The sequence below is a fragment of the Dermacentor albipictus genome, chromosome 10, assembly GCF_038994185.2.
Source record: "Dermacentor albipictus isolate Rhodes 1998 colony chromosome 10, USDA_Dalb.pri_finalv2, whole genome shotgun sequence".
NCBI lineage: Eukaryota > Metazoa > Arthropoda > Arachnida > Ixodida > Ixodidae > Dermacentor > Dermacentor albipictus.
The window spans coordinates 58,549,479-58,571,101 of NC_091830.1; the positions used below are offsets into that span (position 1 = coordinate 58,549,479).

At 42.7% G+C, this 21,623-nt stretch overlaps 1 protein-coding gene across 6 annotated transcripts in view; it reads right to left on the minus strand.

The window, feature by feature from the left end:
* The window catches only part of RyR (Ryanodine receptor), a 340,296-nt gene that overhangs the window by 14,712 nt on the left and 303,961 nt on the right, over nt 1-21,623 (minus strand). For all 6 annotated transcript variants that reach the window (XM_070526816.1, XM_070526813.1, XM_070526812.1 and 3 more), the window contains 10 exons: nt 20,919-21,176; nt 16,565-16,718; nt 15,573-15,631; nt 14,588-14,732; nt 11,631-11,717; nt 8,583-8,870; nt 8,324-8,454; nt 5,310-5,352; nt 4,695-4,810; nt 1,618-1,678 (listed from right to left, as the gene is read on the minus strand). In XM_070526816.1, coding sequence (XP_070382917.1) covers nt 1,618-1,678; nt 4,695-4,810; nt 5,310-5,352; nt 8,324-8,454; nt 8,583-8,870; nt 11,631-11,717; nt 14,588-14,732; nt 15,573-15,631; nt 16,565-16,718; nt 20,919-21,176 — 1,342 coding nt within the window. The remainder of the gene's footprint in view (nt 1-1,617; nt 1,679-4,694; nt 4,811-5,309; nt 5,353-8,323; nt 8,455-8,582; nt 8,871-11,630; nt 11,718-14,587; nt 14,733-15,572; nt 15,632-16,564; nt 16,719-20,918; nt 21,177-21,623) is intronic.

The window sequence follows — 21,623 nt, forward strand, 5'->3', positions numbered from 1 at the left end:
GACAAACTCACAACAGCATGATGAACATGGCAGCATGACAACAACGGAATGACTGACAAGAGCATCACAATGATGGCATGAAATGGCTGTGCACCTGCACTTTTTACTCCGCTCGTTTACTCCACAAAGGCCACATTGCCACCGCCGAAATGCGTCATGTATGAAGCGTGTACTTCAGGTGGGCTCCTCTCTCGCGCTTCCCTCTAGACATGTTGCACCATCTAACAGTGCCACTGCAAAATCCACGTGTGGAACGTGTCTGGATATAACCACCGGCATTATTGCCTAATTATAGATGGCGCATGTTCGATTCCACCAAACACGGGATAACTTCCAAAGGATCTTTTGGTGCTAAAGAGCAGAAGATATACCTTTGTGTATGCTCAGTCACCCAAGCTGGCATCAAAAAGGTTACATACAAATAAACAAGCCAGGAAGTGTGGGAAGTTCTCAAATAATGCTAATTGCAATAAGAGAGAGAGATATAAAAGGAATGCAGGGATGTTCAACACTCAGAAATGCGCTTGGCTACCATACGCTAGGGGAAAGGAGAAGGGGAATAGAAAGAGAGGGGTAGAGAGACGTGCACGGACAGCACTACAGGGCGAAAGGTGCTCGCACAAGCCAGACATTCTCAGAAAGCACAAAAGTGCCTGCACTTTCTTCTGAGCCGATGATTGGTGGGGACGGTGTTCTGGTATTGTCCATTCACTCAGAAGATGATCATATAGCTTCCTGAATGTATCGAACACAGGTTGTCATTGTGCTTCAAATTGTGGACAGTGGCACCATAGGTGGTCAATGTTCTCCTCGCAGCCCCAGACATCAAATGCAGGACAGTCAGCCATTCCAATTACTGATGAATAAGCTTTCGTGTAGGCAACTCTCAACAACAACCGACACAGAAGAGATGCAATAAAATGATTACGTAACAAGTTGGAAGTTAGAAATTGCTGAATGAGATGTTTCCTAGAACACTCTACAACTTATTGGAAGTTTGTTTCCTCAAGTTAACGTTTGCGAAGTTGGTTATTTACCTTGACTGATTATGGAATTAGCACAATACAAAAATAGCATTCCTTGCTTCATTTCATGCCTCCTCCTCCTCCAACCATTTGGTTTTAAAATCATGCAAATCCCGCACACATTGGGAGTCGGTCCAAACGAGGCTCCCCTGAGCTGGCAAGACGAAGCAGTGCAGCTCAACAAGACACATGCAGTGAACTTCAGCGACAAATGCGCCCTGCTGGGCACAGGCTAACTGACAAGATCAACAAATGTGCCCAAGCTGCAGAGAAACACAATACAGCGCTACCATGTACAACCACGTCTAAAACTTCAGACACCCCAAAGTTTTCACACGACAGCACATACATCTCAAAGGGCTAGATGGCATTCGGCAATCAACATGCTCCAAAACCGAGAAACTCGACTGCACGAGAGCACATGCCGTTTGCATCAGAAATGTCTGACCCCGACCATGAAAATGGGCAAAAAAGCAAGAGAAAGCTATTCGCTTTATTACGGTGCTTTAAGCACAGTGTACAACAGTGACTTTGAACATTCTTTTGCGCTCAACACAGGTGAAAAGGAATGGGGCAACTTTGCAATACTCACATTATCAGTGATTGTGACTCCAGACTTCCAGATCTGGTATTTCCAGTCCACGTTTGTGATGCTTGAAATAAAAAGAAATGAGGATCACATCAATTACATTATCAATGACTAGACATCAATGACATAACCAATGATGCTGCTGACATTTCTAGAATGTGTAAATTGCCTATTCTGCTTATTTTTGCAGTTCAGCGTCACACTAATTCCTAGCTGTCTTTGTATACAGTCCACTTCCATTGATTTGACCCTGACGGTGCCAACACAATGGTTCGAATTATCTGGCGGGTCGAATCAAACTGCAGATTTTTTGGCAGCATTTTTCTTACTTTAAGACACCCTGTATCAAATGCGCGCCCACCTACTATTTGTCTAATGTAGAAGGCCCTTCTGTAAATGACGTAAGGCTCCTAAACAAAGTAGAAATCTACTGTGCAGCCGATTCTTTAGCAAGAAAATTGAGCAGGGAGGTAGTTTTCTAAAGTCAACTTCGCCGCATAATTTTTTTGAAGTCAGCTTTGCTGCAATACTCTACTGTTGTGCAGTAAAGCATACAAATGCCTTGAAGGTGGTTTTGGTATTTATGCAATTGCACAGTGCAGGAAATAATCTCAACAATGTTAATGAAAAAATAAGGGGAATATTTGAATCGACTGAATATCCTAATCAGACATTATGAGCTATGTTTTTGAATACGTTCCTAGGGCGGGCCAGAAATAGGCGTTTTTAAATGTAGATTATATGTGTTGAATGCTTTCACTGACCCTGAGCTCCGCAGAGACAGATGTTGCCACTAAAGGGGTCATTATTGGGGTCACCATAGGGGTGAGCCACATGTGTTCCGACTGGTGAAGTTAGAAGTATCTGACAAAAGCCAAGTTTAGCATCAAAATAATGAATATTTGGGCACATAGAAATGCGTCGGTACTGGCTGCGAACTTTGGTTGAGATCAAATTAACCAAACAATCAAATTACCAAGAGTAGAATTAATGGAAGTCTATTCCATAAGCCTACTTTTTTATTGTTTTACTTCGAGTTGTTGAGTTGTTTATAAGCTTTAGGACTGTTACCTGCACTTAATTTTGCCAACTTTTGTTATTATGTGCATATGTTGTGTTGATTAGCTTCACATCTATGAATATTTTGGTAACCTGCATACGCCATATGTAAAACACAATTCATAGAAGCCTTTGAGGTGTAGCAAACTATACAAGAAATATCTCACACGCCCCCACATAGACTAGACCACATGGTAGTATAACTCCACAAAATTCTCCCACAGGCTTCTGCATGCGCAAAACAGAGAGGACCAAAGAAATAAATTTTGTAAAGTCTATACATAAAGTGGAGTTGAACACGAAACACATACATTACCCTGAAACGTAAAAATATGTGATTGAAAACATTTTTCATTAAAGAAAAAAAATTTTGACATCATATTTGCCGAGCCCCTTTCCCGGTTCACCTAGTACAGTTTTATCAGACACAATTCCTGTACACAACATCTGGCAACACCAACCGATATGAATATTCCTGCAAGTCCCACAGCTATAAAATGTGCATGCAACAAGCATGCAGTTTTAAAAAAACAAGTGAAAGAATTATTATCATTTGCTCATACAAAATCAAACATCTGAAAGATGGAACTCTACGTTGAAGCAAAGGCTTTGCAACTAGAGAAATGTTAGACTTGCCAGAAGACATTGGGTAAAGATCACTATGATCATGCCAAAGCCAACCTACATCAACAGCCAGCAATGAATAACTATTCTAAGTGATAGGCATTCAATAGGCTGTTACATTTCTCACACAAGTAACATGATCAGCATGAAGTACTGAAAATTTGCGGAGGTGTGGTAAGCTTTTGTGGATGTGAATTCTATACTAATAACAGACAAATAACTGCACCTTCTATCTAAGATTGATCGAATGAGGAATTTCGGTAACTGACAAAAATAAAGAGGGAATAGGAGGTCAACAATACAGGCATTCACTCAGCTAACCTTTGCTAGAGAAAGTATGACATGGTATAAAAAGAGGAAGGGAGCGAGCAAACAATGAACGCACATAAGATGCACAGCATGACTGAAGACAGTCACTCTGATTTGTTGACTTAACAAGAGTGCTAGTGCTTGAATTGCATTCTGCGCCAATAACCAATGTGGTGATCGTGAGCAAATCGTGCTTCTATGGCCATTAAGGCCTGTGAGGAAGCACCACGAGTGTAGCCTTTAGGGTTTCATCATCATCATCAGCGTGGCTACGCCCACTGCAGGGCAAAGGCCTCTCCCATACTCCTACAACTGTCCCGGTCATGTACGAATTGTGGCCATGTTGTCCCTGCAAACTTCTTATTCTCATCTGCCTACCTAACTTTCTGCCGCCCCCTGCTACGCTTCCCTTCCATTGGAATCCAGTCCGTAACCCTTAATGACCATCGGTTATCTTCCCTCCTCATTACATGCCCTGCCTATGCCTATTTCTTTTTCGTGATTTCAACTGAGAAGTCATTAACTCGCGTTTGTTCCCTCACTGAATCTGCTTTTCTTATCACTTAACGTTACATCCATCATTCTTCTTTCCATAGCTCGTTGCATCATCCTCAACTTAAGTAGAACCCTCTTAGTAAGCCTCCAGGTTTCTGCCCCCTACGTGAGTACTGGTAAGGTGCAGCTGTTATACACTTTTCCCTTGAGGGATAATGGCAACCTGCTGCTCATGATCTGAGAATGCCTGCCAAATGCACCCCAGCCCATTCTAATTCTTCTGATTATTTCAGTCTCATGATCCGGATCTGCGGTGACTACCTGCCCTAAGTAGATGTATTCCCATTAGGGTTTACATCACCACAAATGAAGGGAAAATGACACTGCCATGAAGCCACACTTAGGGTGGAATATGCACTGCCATGAAGCTGCACCTCAAGGAGAAATTCATATGTGATCTGAGTTCCGACTTTACTGGTACATTTAGAATTACTGGTACGGCTTATATGCACAATAAAACAGCAGTTCAAAGAAGGTCAGCCAGCAAGACAAGCAGTGGTAAAATTCAAAGCTTTGACTCAGTCATGACTTACAAGGGGAACAGGCCGCTGGCTTCGTCCTTTTCTTGAGAAATGGATCCACTCTTGTCCATTCCAAGCACATTGCTGAGGGCCTCGGGGTCGTACGTCTCCGAGTACTTCTGACGCACCTGTTGGAAAAGAGATCAATGCTCATTAGAAAGTAGCTTTGTGATATCTTGGAGTCTTGCACAAGCCTATGTGGCTTGCACCAAAGCCTGCGATTCATCCTTGGCATCTATACTGCATTGACACGGAGGAAATGTAGCTCATCCGCAACACACAAAGCAGTTAACCGACACTTTTTCAACATCACACTTACAATGCATACAGAATGCCTCATAATGTTGTAGTGGTATCTGTTGGCATTATCGAGAGTAAGACGCAATAATGTCTATAAAGATAGGCAAACATTCTATAAACACTTCTGGGAAAGCAACTTCTTGAAGAGAAATTGGCTTAATCTTCAAATATGAGAGTTGTTTTGGGTGTGAAATGTATTTCTTTATGAGTTTGTACTTAGTCAAACACAAGATATATGTATTTATGTGCTACTGACGTCACTCCATGCGTTGAGAGTGTCCCACTGCTTACAAAATAGAGTGCTTTCTGAAAGAGAACCATTCTTACCCTTTTCTTGACGAACTTGTCCCAGTAGTTCACAGGAAAAGATCTGCAATAAACGGTGTGTGAGCTAATGATGATTTTCTGCCTTTTAAGACAACACAGACTCAGGGTGTCTACCAAGTTGACATTTCCAAATTCCCTGAGTTTTCCAGGTTTTCCCTGAGTGCTTTTGCAAAATTCCCTGAGTGATGCAGAACTATGTTTTATGTCAAGTCGCGCTGAAACCATATCGCCCTATGCTGTCACTCTCTAGTAAGCATATGAAACAAATTTTAAAGAAAACCGACCTAATCCAATTTGAATACTAAGGAGTAGTGTTTATGTTATTCAAAAAAAAGAATATAAGGGAGGGGTTATTAAAATGCACAGCAAATAAAATGTCTTCGGAAAAATTTTCAAATCGAGTTGTACATTCTCTAGTACAAATAGAAAGGAGATGCATACAGAAGCAAATATTTTCGAATATGAGCTATTTCTATCAACTGATAGCATGCTCAGTGTCATGCAACTGTCCTGACATACTCTCCGCTCGCGCAAGACGCGTCAGTGTTGTGTTTCACTGCTTTAAAGAGTTTATGTTGGTTTGGATGAGGGACACCTGCATCTCAGCATCAGCCAACAATTTGTTTTTTGAGCGCAGGCTCCTTCAAAGAAGCGGTCGCATACTTAATTCCCCGTTCATTCCTCAGTGTGTCGATCCTTTCTGTTCTCGTCCTCCTTTCGCCGCGCGTTCGCCCCACGGACCATTTGAAGAATACTCTTGGTCAATTTACAGTCAACGTCCAACTTTTCGGACCCCCTAGGGGCCGCGAAAACTTCCGAAAAATCAGGCAGTCCGAAAAAATAAATTCATGTCTTTTACTGCCCTTAAGGGCTAAAATCGACACCTGTACGTCTGAAAAAGCTCTGAATGCCTGTCAGTGCACTTATTAGGCATATCGGTGCTCCTACTGTGACAGGTGAGGGCGGGTGCACACGTGTAAAATTAAGGAATACATACAGTGTCCCGCGACAATTGCCCCTTCCTGCGCTTGTTCCGCTTCACCGCGTTACCCGACTGTATTGTGGCAAAGCAGACTTTCAGGAAAGAGCATTATGCAATGCGCCGTGCTTTCCGAGCTTCGAAGACAAAAGTATTGCTGTCAGCGGAGAAATGAAGAAACACGGCACCGAATGACACGAAGCTTAACAGCGAACATCGAAGCAGCTAGGCCTAGAGTTGCCGCAGTGGTGGCTACGGCTGCCAGCGGATCTGCATGCGAAAGCACCGGTTCAAGGCGGCGAGATAATCAAAACAGCAGCGGTGGTGGTTTTCATTAATGCCGTCTCGGACCTGCGATCACGCAAAACGTTTAGAAAATCGGACGGCGAAGAGTTCTTGCGTCTGAAATTTCTGACGTTATGATACATTGACTCTTTGGGGTACGTGGTGGTGCCGCGGAGGCGTCCGAGTTCTCACGGGAATCCGGAAAGTTGGTCGTTGACTGTACACTGGCAACTCCTCCGGCCGACGACGATTCGTTACGAGTCCTGTCTGTTACTTGAGCCAGCATTACCGCGACTTTTGACCCTCTAAAAAAATTACAGCTAATTTTCCCTGATAGAAGCACAAATTCCCTGAGTTTTCCCTGAGTTTTTCCAGACTACTCAAAATCCCTGAGAATTCCCGGTTTTCCCGGGTTTCCCGGTTGGTAGACACCCTGAGACTATAAATAACTTCGGAGTGCATAAAACACATGGATACTTTATGCTGCTGTAGGAGGGACAATAACACAGAAAAACAGATGAGTGAACTAGTTTTATGTATATGTGAGTCTGGAGACACTACTGCAATGGATGGGAAAATATGCAGTAGAACTTGACTATCATAAACAGTCTCCGGAGAATAACAGCCACACTCACATTCCTGTCTCTCAAAATTAGCAGCAGCTGTACCACACTGTCATGGCTCAGTCATGCTGACCGTAGATATAATTTTCATGTTTTGTCAGGGTTGTGCAAAAATTGCTGCCCCATTTCCACTTATGCCATAAAGGCAAACGATTAATCAATTAATTGAAATCTTTGCATCATTTTCAAGTATGAGGTTTTCATTAGGCCAATCTATTAACTTGGGTCATGAAATCATGCATTTTTAAGTAGCTTTCTTTGGCGCTGTTGGCCTTATTTGTCCCTGATGCCCTGACTACCAGCGTACCACTGGTTTTCAGTGTTAGATGGTCAGACTTAGAAAGGAAAACGTTCGTTTTCACTCTCTTGCTCCCTCCTATCTCTCTCTATAGCTGGCTCTCTCACTTTTTTGTTCACTCGCTCGTGTATTCGTTCGTGCTATTTGCTTACATTGGCAATCATCATCAACGGTTTCTGCACAATATTTTTCTTCTAACCACACCCTGAATGCCGGCGCATACCTACCCTACCCCGATCTCTGAACATTAAAATTCGTAAAAGTCCTGCAGATAAGACAAGATGAGGGCTGTGGTGGGGGGGGAATGGCATACATTTTTTTAAAGTTTTCGAGCACACACACTTCTGTGGAATACCATGGCACTTTAATAATGCTAATTTATCTTTAGACACAACATGCAAGCATCAACAGCCTTGGAACACCACAGACTGACGAACAAAACATTGCTTTTAAATCAGAGCATCTTTGCTGTTGCTGACTTGGCCTACTTCAGGAACTTCTGTTAATAAGGTTGCTTTAAGTGCCCCTCTGGCATATACGGCATCTTGCATGGCCAGAAAGAGGCAGTAAAGGTACCATTCACAATATATATATTGTTTCTTGCACTAATTTTTTTTGCAATCTTGCCTCTGGCCCCCTCTTTCAACATGTTTACAGAATTCATTTTTTAGGACTTGACACAATATTCGTAAAATCTTAAAACAAGCACAAATTTGTAATCTTTACAAAAAAATTCGGGAGAGTTAGAAAGTATGCCTGTGCTCTATAAGCACTTCCCCCATCTACCCGATTAAAACTTGAAAAATCGTGGAGAAGGCATGCTGCTCACTTGGTGCTTATCACAAGCTTGTCCCAACGCGCGCGTACGTCGTCCTCTGCAGGTTCTTCGGTGATGTACAGGCCGTCAAACTCCATGGCACGGGCAACTTCTTTTTCTCGCTTAAAGATGGCTAGTGGAACCTGCATGTCAAGGTGGTTATGCTTTTGTCACTCTTCATGCAATTGAATCGATTTCGTTGGTCCCATCAGGGCCAAATGAACGGAAGTTGACTGCACTTGATAGAAAGATGACAGAAGTGTCCACACACCTTGAGGTGGTAGTAAGCGATGAGCATGCAGAAGGAGACGAGTGAGTGAAACAGGGCCATGAAACGGATTATAGGCTCCAGATAAAAGAGCTTCTCTTCTATGATCACCCACTCCTCCAATTCCTCTTCGCTGGCTTCCGAGTCGGACAAAGCTTCGGTTGCATTAGCCAGCACTTCGGCCAGACCGCCGCCGGCATCGCTATCACCCTCGTTGTCGCTCAGCGCCCCGGCGGCGGCGGCCACAGCAGAGCCTGCATCATCGTCGTCACTACTCTCGCCTGTCGAGACCTGCGCAGTGAGCAAAGACATATTGATGCTTGACATTGAGCTACCTTCTACATTTAAGAGTTGCGATGCATAGGTGCATATATCTGCAAACACCCAGTGATCAGCAGTGGCAATGATTCCTTCCACTGGCCCAGTTTTTTGCAAGACATTTGGAAAATCAATCTCGCTACTATTATGTTGCAATCATGCTGAAGCATCCCACATTGATTAAAACACACTAGGCAGAGTATGCTTTTGTTAGCACCTTTTTTGTCAGTACCTAGTTCTCCCAAAACTTGGGGCAGAATATCCCCACTAGGAGATGGTCATACAGTGTATAGCATTCTTTGGAATCATTACTTATAAAGCTTATATTGTATCCATAAAACCAAGACTGCCGTATCTTGGGAGATAAGCAACTCCAAGGAATACCCCGCAGACTATGATGATCTCCTCAATAAATTCGTTTTTGCCACTGATCTTGTGCTTAGTAAATGAAAAGAATTTTGTTGAGCTTTTTAGAGCCCCCCCCCCCCCCCCCCCCTCGGCAGTCGTTCCTGCGTCGAGCGTCGGCGTCCTTTGGAGTAACTGAGTGAACAAGCACAGCGAAGGATGAAAGAGCGAATGCAGAGGGAGATGAAGGACGGCGAGAGCGAAGAGAACAACACAAGGAAGAAAGCGCAGGAAGAGTGTATCGCGAAATGGTGAGGAGGATAGCGGAGTGCCTCTCGAGATGTGCTCTACGGCGGCGACCAGGCAGGTGGCGAGTGAGTTCACCAATACCTTATATGGAAACAAAGTGCTGGCGTGGGCTGCGGAACCCCCGTGCCACCACTGCTGGAGAATGCGCTCTGTGTGAGCGATGCGTTCCTGTGCTCATGCTTTCTTTATAAACAATGGGCAATGCAACCGGTGGAAACGCTTCGTCTGCCTTTGTTGCTAAACTAACTGCCTCAGCGGAGGCTCAGTGCCACCGCCGTGAGGACCCTGTCATTCAGGATGAAATTTTCTGCCACAATATATGGCGAATTCTAAACACTTAAACAGCTGCACTCAAAATTCGCATTGGGTAGTATCATAATCATCGCTGAATTTTCTCTTGCCTGATTTGCCTGCAAACACGCTCACTTGCGTTCCAACGTGTCCTCTTCAGAAGCTTCTCTCCGGCATTGCAGATGCGATTCTCTCGTTGCTTGCATTTTCTGCGTGTACCTTGCTCTCATTTGCATTCTGTGCCTTGCTAGGCCAAATCGAAATGTGCCAAACGCCCCAATGCGCTTGCTTGCCCACGAGAAATTTCTTGTGCCGCTTGTCGATGCATGCGACCGTGTTGTGAGGGCATGAATATCAGGCTCCTGTACTAGACACTGTGTGTTCAACTCCTGCTTTTGGAGAATCTTAAAGGTGTTTATTATATTACCTAAATCAAACTTTCATTAAAATGATGAGTTTACAAAGTCGCGATGTCTTTGAAGCCAAAAGGACAAAGATTAGGCAAAGCCATACATACTAACCGAAACTCGCATACTAGCTGAGCCACCCTGTTTGCAGCTACCGTGAAAACTACCAGAGAGCGGGCAGCCAGTGGACTGCATCTCCATCCTTTTCACTGTAGCAGCATGCTGGCTGCCCGGTGCGAGGTGACGCAAGCAGAACGTCACCTCAAGGGACATGCCTTTGCGCTCACTGCAGCTTCCCAGTTTCGGTTTCACATGATAGCCAACATTTATCATGCCCCAGTTCCAAGGGTAACCCCATTTTGCAAGATCCAAAAGTTTATATGGCTTGCATGGAAACTTCAGTTCAATTTTTTCTGATTATGATGAGCCTGCTGAAACTAAAATTTAAAAGTTCGATATTGGATGTTTGTTAGTCAGCAACTAATTACCACATATGGTCTGTCACCCCGTGGTAGGTATCTCCGATGGCATGTCTCTGAAGCTACTGTCCTTTTATTGCAGAACAGCCTTTTTTATACATTACTTAAAGTCTTTGTAGAAACACCCAGCATAATAATATAAAATGCTTATTTTATGTATTAGTCATGGAAATCAAGGTAAATGACACAAATGCTCAGGTCATTTTCACAAACTTTAGCAAAAAGGATGTGACCTAAGCACGCTCTCCATGATAAACAATACAGCAACCATTCACCAAATAAACAAGGGCTCTCAGTACAGTACAGAGGATAATTTAAACTGTAGTACAACACACCATGACCTGAAAAATTTAGTGCCACAAGCACTCTTAGAGGCCAACTGCTACAAAATTTAACTTTGGCTGATTTGGCTACAAATGAGTAGCACACTACTGAACTTATCCTGTCAAAGTTGCAGGTTGATTGGTAATTGTGCAATTTCTGGATTAGCAGCCTTTAATATAGCACCTAAGCAAACAATGTGTACATCCGGCGGCTAGCCGATATGACGCAACACCCAGCTCGTCGCTTCCGAGACTTTTCTGTGAGCCATATGGGCAGTCACTGTTGTCACCTTATTTCACAGGTGACGCTGAGAAGCTGTCCTGGCTCTCAATGTTCTAAATGATGCGTCACTTCCAGCGAGCGGTAGCAGTGACATATTTTTTGTTTCAGTATCATAAACATTTCCATTTCCGGGGCTTTCACGACGCAGTCAGTCAAATTTAAAACAGAAAATTTTGCCCAGAAGCTGTTCTACTATATATGTGCACTACCTAAAACTATAATTCTTGTGTGGCTCAAAATTTCATTGTAGTTGGTCTTTAAAAGCATTCCTATCAAAAGACAACGTGAACAGTTACCTTGTAAAAGAGGAGAATGCAATTGATGAAGAAAGCTAGCACGAGTGCAATGTACTTCATGTTGTAGAAGTTGCGGGCCAGGAAGCTCTGCAAGACAGAAAGGAACATGGGGACTCTGAATTAGTTTGCAAAAATCTCAGCAAAAATACAAGTTGCATCTTTTATTTTTGCCGTCAATCCAGTTCGAATTGTTGTACCCATACCTGTGTGATTTATCAAATTCTACTGCATGCTGTCTTTTCGTTTCAGCTGCGTAGCAGGCAAGGTTTATTTCAAACTGTAGTACCAAACATTGCCTATCTGCACTCTCCCTTTTACTGCTTTTACAGCGTCACAAATAAGAAATACATTCAACAATCAACTTCAGTTTCCGTTGCCAGGCGAACAAAGTTTTGACAAGTGTCGTGTGAGTGCTTTCACTGTGTTCCACAGTTCACAAACACTTTTGTGTTTGTGAACACAAAACACGGCGCATAAACACTGTTGGATCTTTATATAGCTAGCATGGATGTGCAGTAGACTTCCGGTCATTCAACTCCAGTTAACTCCAATTTTTCAGTTAATTCAATCCCTACCAAGCACATGCATATCTATGTGCCCCGACTTTTGTTATTTCAATCCTAAGACTAGCCATCAATGAATAATTTAATCTTAACCAGTCAGAATGCATGAGCCTGATCCAATGGTGACACCAATAGCCAGTGGTGACACCAATAGCCAGTGGTGACACCAATGAGCCAGTGGTGACACCAATAGCAACCCCTTTAGTAGCAGTGTCTGCGTCACCGGAGCTTAAGGGACAGTGAATGCATTGAAGACGCATAATCGCCTGTCCAAAAAAACCTTAATTTCAGGCTGCCTATGAGTATTTTCAAGCATACTTACTTAGCTCACAATGTCTGATTGCAGTATTTACCCGATTCTAATGCACACCTCTTTTTTTTCGAGAGAGAATTGGGCTCAATTGGCCTGCGCTGTATACTCTGATAAATGCCTTTCTGTATTTGATTTGATTTGATGTTTATTTCTTTCAAATGAAAGGGGAAGCCAAGGCGAAAGGCGGTTGACCTGACTGGGCTTTGGCTCACTGCTACACAAAGCGGCACACACATCCAGTGCATATATAACAACAAAATACGCGTGTAAATCAAATACACAACTTGATATAGAATAAACGAAAATACATTGGTTTTGTACATAGGGAACAACTATGACATTGCATCAATACAATAAGTGAATATTTATATACATAGAAAATATCACAAAGAACTGCTGCAACCAGGGCAGTTGCAGAGGTTGTGAGACTGTCTCTGGAGTGTCACATTCCTGACAGTTGGGGTCACTTTTTATGCCCATCTTGTGAAGACAACGTCGTGTAAATGCTGCCCCAAGTCTCTGTCTTTGTAGTAAAGTCGTGTGGTCTCGCTTTACTTTTGATGGAATTCTGAATGTTATGTCTAGGTCTAGCATAGAAGGGCAATTTTGTCAAGGATTGGGATTAGCCCAATGCAAACCGAAGGCTCTCAGTATTGCAGTAGAGAGCAATGCCATATTGTCATGTCTAGACAAAGCAATGGTTACTGATTTGGATTCCTTATGTGCAAGCTTTACTTCTGTATCGGCTGATTCATTGCCAAGGATTCCAGAATGTCTGGGTATCCACTGAAACACTGTCATGTGACCTTTTGCCTGTGCTTTTATATACAACAGAGCTATGACTACAACGAGTTGGCTGTTCTCTTCTCTGTTCAATAGATGTCCAACTCCTTGCAAAGCTTAGAACCTGAAAATATTGCCCATAGCCCTGGTATCTTTATACAAATGAGTCATAATGCCTCATGTATAACTGTTACTTCTGCTGACGTTGAAGAGGTCGCATGAGCAATCTTGAAGAGGTTGTGTAAAACTGCTGGTGTTGCAAAAAACTGTGTGGTAGAGCACTGTCTAAACACAAGAAATGTAAGACAAAGTGACTTGCTTAAAAGTGGTTGTTAGCATTATTGATTGTGTTTCTATTTCTGAAACAAACAGGATGACCTGCGGGTATGGCATAGCCCAGGGCGAAGTCCTTTGGAATTCGGAAAAGTTAACAAGCACATGGATTCGGTGTTGCAAAAATATTGCCTTGAGGAAACTTGAGTCTGGCCATGCTTGAAGAATGTTTCGCAGGTGATGAATCCAGTGTTTGGCAGTATATCGAAGGTATATGCGGAGCAGCTCTTTAGCAAAGTAAATACTGGCTGGTCATTGATCGGGCCTCAGCAACCATTTTGCAAACTGATGTACCGTGGGGAACTCTGAGACAGTGCCTCAGTGCTTGAGCTTGTCTGCTTTCCAGCACGCGAATTGCAGAAAGATGTATTCCTAACAAGATTAGTGCACTATACCGCAGATAGCCAACATAGAGTGACAGCTAGTACAGCTGCATCATAGATGTTTCAAATAATCCCCATGATTTCCCCGCCACAAGTCACAGGATGTTGGTCAAAATGTTAAAAAGCTTTTTCTTCAGTATTGAGATGTGTGTTGTCATGGACAAATCTGATCTACAGTCATGCAAAGAAACTTGCGGTGGGTGACCGTCAGCAAATTGTGCCCAACTGATCGTCCCGCAGGTTAGTCAAACAATCCGTCAGGTCAAATAGAACATGCATTAATTAAGCCATGGTGGATCTTGATGTGTGGTTAAGAGCTTTGCCATGTTTATGGAACCTGTATCACAAGCAAAGATGCAGTGGTCATAAGAACAGAACTTTAATATTTAATGTCAGGATGTCTAACTTTGTCGCTTAGATTTATTCTCTGCTGTAGTATTGTTCACAGGAAACATATGGCCAGCAACAAGCTCAAACATTTTTTTACTTTATTGTTAACCAGAAAGCTTTGTTGGCCTCTCTAATTCAGAAAAAATAAAGGGTCCGGGACTTTCGTACGTAAGTAGCGGTCTCACCACTTACCACAATCTTTTGCCCGTACTCGCTGAAGTCGATGGCGGCAACTGGTGGCGCCTCGGTTGGCTTGGGTGGCTCTACCGCCGCCATCTGGGGTGCCATCATCATGGCCGCCATCTCTGGTGTTGGCATTGGAGCACGCTTAACGTCCCTGCGTGGCGTGCCAAACAAAGAACCACACAGACAACCTTCAATGTATGTGCACTCGCACATATGCTAATACGCACTTTATCTGAATGATGCATAACTGAGGGATATGGGTACACACCATTATCCCTCTCCTCTACACACACACCCATATCCTCTACACACTCTATATCCCTAGGTCCCTATGTCACCCATGTCCCTCTACACACCCATATCCCTCTCCACAACTCCCCTGGCTGAATTTCTGGCTCGGGTGTGCCCAGTTATTGGACAGAGGTGACATACCACAGTTTAGTCTGTTTACCACAAAATGTTTGGAAGCAATATTGACCCATCTAAACCAGAACAAACCAGAACCACACAGATGTATACATCGTCCATGATGATGCTAGACAGGAAACAGATTTTCTCAGTAATGGAATGGGTTACTGTCTGTCATTGTCATGGGGAGACTTAATGTGCTCCTTGTTTCACCCAAACAATTACAGGCAGAGCCACCATTCATCTTATTACAATAACTTTATGGTCCTGTATCAATGCAGATGATGTATTTGTGACTTATTTCAAACAAAACATGCTTATTTCAAGAGTTCTTACAGGAAACTTTAACTGAATGTGGCTTTTTGTGTCCACATTTCAATCATGGCATGACTTATTCTAGTCCACATTCATAAACTTGAATTAGTATTCAGATGAAAAGTAACCTATTTCATACAGCAAAACAAATCTGTTTTAAAAAAAGTGTGCAATAAAAGTTGCTAGTTTAAGGTTGATGTAGCAATGTAGTTAGTTCTTGAAGGAGCTTCAGGATGAAAATGTGCAATGAACAATCGCACGTACTCACCCATCCATAGTAGCTTGGCCAGCATCTTTGGTCTTGACGTCACCATCCAGGACCGTTGTCTAAAAGAGTTGACGAACAAGATAGGTGAAAAGATAGTACACTACTCTGACTTCACGCTGAATGAAAAGCTTGTAGACATATACTTTTTATCAAATGAAAATAAGTAAACGAGAAAATGTCCTCCCAACAACAATGATAAAAAAATGAAGGCCCTTAAGCTTTCAGCCAAAAGTTCAAAGTACAATGGTTCAATAATTCTGTTGGCCACTGGTATTTGTCAAAAAGCAGACACTTATTCATGTGAAACCGTTTTATCATGACTGATGATAAAATACAATGCCTGCCATGCAAGCATGGATCAAGGGTAGCCTCTGGGAGAGGGGCGTGCTGAGGGGGAGGGTCCAGTGATGTTCAGGAGATGGGGTTTCAGGAAATGACAGGAAATCTTCAAAGAAATTTTACATGCACATATAATGCTTTGCTCCTAAAATCATAACATACCCAGAGTTCTTTTTTATGTGGGTGCATCATTACTGCTAAGGTGAAGTGATGTGTCAGATGCAGAAGCAGTACCGGCATTGTAAACTTAATTGGAGAAGAGAAAAAAAGGAAAAGCCATTTAATGCAACTCAGGAAAGTGTCAGCAAACCATCTCCCTTGTCCTTATTTACAACGGCATTACCCACAAAAAGTTACGAACACTCCGTTTGAAAAAGAATGGGTACATCCATTTTGCTCAACCTTCATGCTTACCAGCAAGCACACCCTACCTCAAGTGTAACAGTACTCTAGAAACAAGGATGTTTTGGTTGAAAAACACTTTGCAGGTCAGCCAAACAGTGGTCCAATATGTCCTGAGGGGGGGGGGACCTGATGTTATAAAACATCACCTGCATTCACCTGTGGTGTTGTGTACCTTCGTTTGACATTGCATGCTTGAAAATAAACATTCTCTTGGTACTTCCTCAATGCCTGCTTCAATATTCTGTTACCTGTGCATCTGGTGGAAGGCCATCCGGCAGCTCTCCATCGGGTGAACCCTTCTCGTGCGGCGAACCCTTGCTGGTCTCCTCGTCGGTGGTCTGGTCAGCATCGTCCATGCTCGACTGGGGGCTCAGTGTAGACTTTGGAGGTTGCACGTAGTACCTGGCAAAGGAAAGAAGCCAATTGCGTGCGCAGAATAATATCAGGCTGTCCTTCTAACAATCGTGCAGCAAGAACATTGGCATATGGCCTATTTTTCATGCAAATCACATGATGATGCAGCATGCAAGAATGAAATAAAGTGATATACTGCAAAATAAGGCTTAATAATATAACTTGCTCATGTAGAGATAGGCTGTTCTTTTTCACACACTTATAACAAAGGACATTATAGAAAAAAGAAATAGTGCGCAATCTAATTAAGTGTATTAAGTTTATCAAGTGTAAGTGCAACAACAATTGTATCCTTATACAATGTTAAACCATGATTCTCGCACATGCAACAACAAATTGCTACTATTTGGCACAGTGAGTGCGTTCAGCAATTAAAAGGAAGCTGTAGAAACAACTTTGCCGTATGTTTTTTTTTTCTCAGTGACATTTGAACAATATCACTGAATTTCTTGCACAATGTAATGCATGTATGCTGTTCATTCTATGTACAATTGATGTCCAACCTCTTTATCAAACCCACAAGACCATATCCTTATCTCAGGTGCGGGCTTTATAAAGTTCTTATTCTTATAAGGATAAGGAAAATTATAAGGATCCTTATCCTTATCTAACAGGTGGGGGCTTTATAAAGTCATCATCGATGGTCTTGGGAACAAAACAGGCCAGTGTAGAACACAAAAGTCGCTGCCTTTTTATCTCTGTTTTATGGCCAAAATATGCCTAAAGCAAGTTTTCGAGAGATATCACAGCAGCATCCCTTATCACACTGCAATACTCACATGCTACTTGAACTTTATTGTTCTTGCTACTCACTGCATCATATATTTTCTTTACTAATACTGTTTGTAGTTATTGTAACCGACTCACCACTTAATGCCACTGGCCTTGAGATGCATTTAAACATGCATATATATCCAAAGTACAGGAGCACTCAGAATTTTTTCCTGTTGAAATGTGGCCATTGCTGCCAAGAATCAAACTCACCAGGGATGGGCAAAGATACTTTGCAATTGTATTGCCATACGATACAAGATACTAGGGCAACAAGTGTTTGAGATACAGATACAAGATACTATTGCAATTGCTGTATCTAATATGATACCTTCCATTTGTATCTTAAGATACTTCGATACATCCGCAAATTTCCTATATATCTATATGCAGTATCATTACCAAGTAGTAGCAAACATTTATGCACAAAAATGTTTGCTTGGAAATTTCTGAAGTCGGACAAACCTTGTTTCATTTGAGTGACATGTGTGTTAGTAACTCAAGTTTTCTGTCTTTCTTGCTCAAAATATAATATTTTCATTCCGAATTTAATTATTGGGGTTGCTTTAGTTGCTTAATTTAAGATCAAAGATTTTTATATGCTGCGCTGTGAGTGGTTTTTGCTTGTCGCTTTTGTAACTGATGGTAGCCACTGCTCTGCTTGGCGACCAGCTAGCAGGTCACCATCTAATTACAAGGACATCAATGAAAAGCCTCCGCACGATGGCGCAGATACCGCTGTGGAGTTTTGCCTTGTCTGTAAACATATTACTGTTTACACAATACCGGATCACTGGACAGGCGTATAGAAGCAACAACATTGGCAGCAACATACTTTGAGAAGCATCGTGTATACAGAGAGCATAAAAAGCTGCAATCACCTTTCATATTCCACTTATCTGCTGGCGTAAAATGTTCGTTAGTGAAACATTCATAAATGTGCAATCTTTTTACTATCTTTCTTCTATGAGAACATTAACATGGAATCCTTTTATCATTTTTCTTCTACGAGAAAACTTGTGCAGCCCAAATACATTTCATATATATTGTGGTGGCATGAAGCATTGTAGAATACCAGTGCCATTCACACGACTGAAACTTATAGCTCCAACTACTGGTGAATTGTAACAGTAAGAAATTTAAGGGTGAATTAAAAAAAAAGGAGATAATATATCTAAGTAATGTAGAAAGGTGGTTCCGTATCACACTATCACAGCGAATACGTAGAAACACGATACATGGGGTACAACTATAGTAGCTACGACATTTCACTTCCACAATGTATAAACAAGCACTCGTCGATCTGTAATGTGCAGCTTTTGTAGCTTATACATATTTCACAGAATTCCTATAACGTAACATAGTCCCAGAAATTGCTTTTGGTGCTTGCAAGCAACAATCACGTACACAAAATAGTTGCCTTATGCCTATAAGTCTTTCGGAAGCAGCGCCATCCATGCTTTGCTTCACAACAGTCAAACTTATATCCACGAGATCCTTCAAATCGCTGATTTGTGATAAGCCACTAGACGCAGGGCAACTTCATTCTTGCATTCTTCAGACTTTGTAACAAAGCACAATGCAAGCGATACTTCCATAACGTCACTACAGTGGCATCAGAATTTGTGCAAAAGATGCCACACGCATTGATGTATGCAGCACAGTACGGCAGCTACGAGCAAGTGTCCTGGCACTGATGCAACTAAAAACAAAAAAATCAAGCAAACGAAAGTGCGGCTGTGTGCAGATGTTCGTGCGCTTGTTTTTGTCGAAAAGGCGTGAGAGCCACCATATGACCCTGCTCCACCAAGGGCAGATCTTATTGCCTGCCCTGCTGGAGGGCTCTGGCCGAAAGGTAAAAGAATGTTGCTGCTTTTAATTTTATTCGTGTTTTAGTGGCAGTAGTATCAGCTCAAGAAGCAGAGTTCAGCCAACATTTAAAGTTTCACACCGTTATGTCGCAAAAGCCCCCAGTATCTTGTATCTTAAAATACATGATACATTCTTTCATGTATCATAAATACAGATATCGATACAAGCGTTGCCAGATGAATCCTGATACAAATACAAGACTCCCAAAGAGTACCTAAGGTAGTATCTAAGATACAGGTATCTCCGATACTGTCCAGCACTGAAACTTGTGACCTCACGGTCAGCAGCACAGTAGTTTTAGCATGTCCGGTACTCCAGCGTACACAGGAGGATCAGCACCAGGTTAGTGGAGGTGTAAACATGAGCAGTCGGATATATTGTTGGTGTCATTGTTGGTGTCACCACACAAGCACAGAGCTAAGTCTGCAGGACTAAGTGTACTCTACTTCGTTTCTGGTGCAAATTTTTGGCAGCAGTGTAATCGTGAGCACGGTGACTTGAATTGTTTTCATTTTGGAAAGAACATTCACGGAACACGAAATTGTCCCCAAGACTTTGCGGTTTGATAAAGCATCCCAAGATGTCACTACCAGCATCCTGTAATCCGGCATTACACAAATATCCTTGCAGATACTGAAATGCTGCAGCCACTGAGCCATGGCAGGTAAGTAAGTTTTTCAAATACCGCCAGATACCATCAACGATGATGTCTAGGTTATGCAAGGGCTGACTTGTACAGCACGCATACTTTATTCAACTTCCATTACAGCTAATTGAGCATAGCATGATGGTGCATTCGTTTTTCAATTTTGCGACCAAATGCACTGCAGGTTTTTGGAGACATTCTAATTCTCCACGCACGAGCCGCAGAAACCATTACAGCCAACTGAACGAAGCATGACGACGCCTCCGTTTGGCTTTGTCGCTTTTGCAGCCAAACGGATTGTATGTCTCTGGAGACCTTCTAATTTTCAATGCACGAGCAGCATGTGCCTTTACAGCCAAATGAGCAGAGCGTGACAACATGTCCGTTAGGCTTTGCTGCTTTTGCAGCCAAATGCATTGGGCCTCTCTGGAGAACTTCTAATTATCCATGCACGAGTCATGCATGCCATTGCATCCGATGGAGCGGTGCATGACAATGTGTCCCTCTGGATTTGTAGCTTTTGCAGCAAAACTTGCTGCACGTCTCGGCAGATGCACAACATGCGAGATCGAGGCCAGATAGACAGACCAAAGTCGACTCACAGAGCAAAAGATATGCTCTCGCATTTAATATAAATAAGGTCGCAAGGTTTAGTTTACATGATATATAGTATTGCTTTCTCTTATTTTATCATAACACTTTTAACTTTGATGCATTCTACTTGCATAGGAGGTCCCACCCACCGTGAATTATCTTGGCTGTACACTCTTGCGTCTTTGAGTATGTACAGTATTAGAATAAATGTAATAAATGTGATGTGAACTGAATTTAAATAAATACTATATATGTTACATTCCGGCGGCAACAGTGGATTAACAACATTGTTTGCCCCCACTCACTTCACTTCGCCATCTTCCTCAGTCTTGGTGATGTCCAGGCCGAAGGCGCGCATGTGCGGAGCCATGTCCGCCTCGGCCGGTAGTCCTCCACCCGCTGCCATGCCTGCCGCCATGGCCGCAGCCATGGGCCCCGCCTCTAAAGCGAGCGGTGGACCCGCAGCACCACCGTACTTGAGTCCCCTGGCATCTTCTTCGGGCACCGCGCTGCCCACCAGGGGCTGGCCACCCATCAGACGTAGGGTCCCTCGCACTACACTCCTGCGACAAGAAAGACGCGGCAGATGTCAGGGGGACGCAGTCTGTCAGGAAATTGAGCTCCCTATTGCGTGGTAAGGTCTCACAATGACTATAGAGCCAGCTAGAACTATCTCACAAAACAGTGACAGGGTTGGACAACGAAACTGCATTACAGGGGCTGTATTTTGTAAAGATTATTTTCCTTTAATTTTGTTCAATTGCTATCATTCATATAAACGATTGGCCAGTTCTAGTAAAAACGGAGGGCGAGTGTCATGTGAACCAATGACAAAAGTCAAACTGAAATGAAAAAGAACAAACTTGTTAAAAGGTGTGGGATCTGAATGGGATAACGAAATGCAATGCCAGGATAGGCCTACTGATGGCAACAGCAGATTGCTACAGCGAAACAGGACCGTGGGATGGGATAAGGCAATACAGTGAGATAAAAGTACAGAATGACAATGG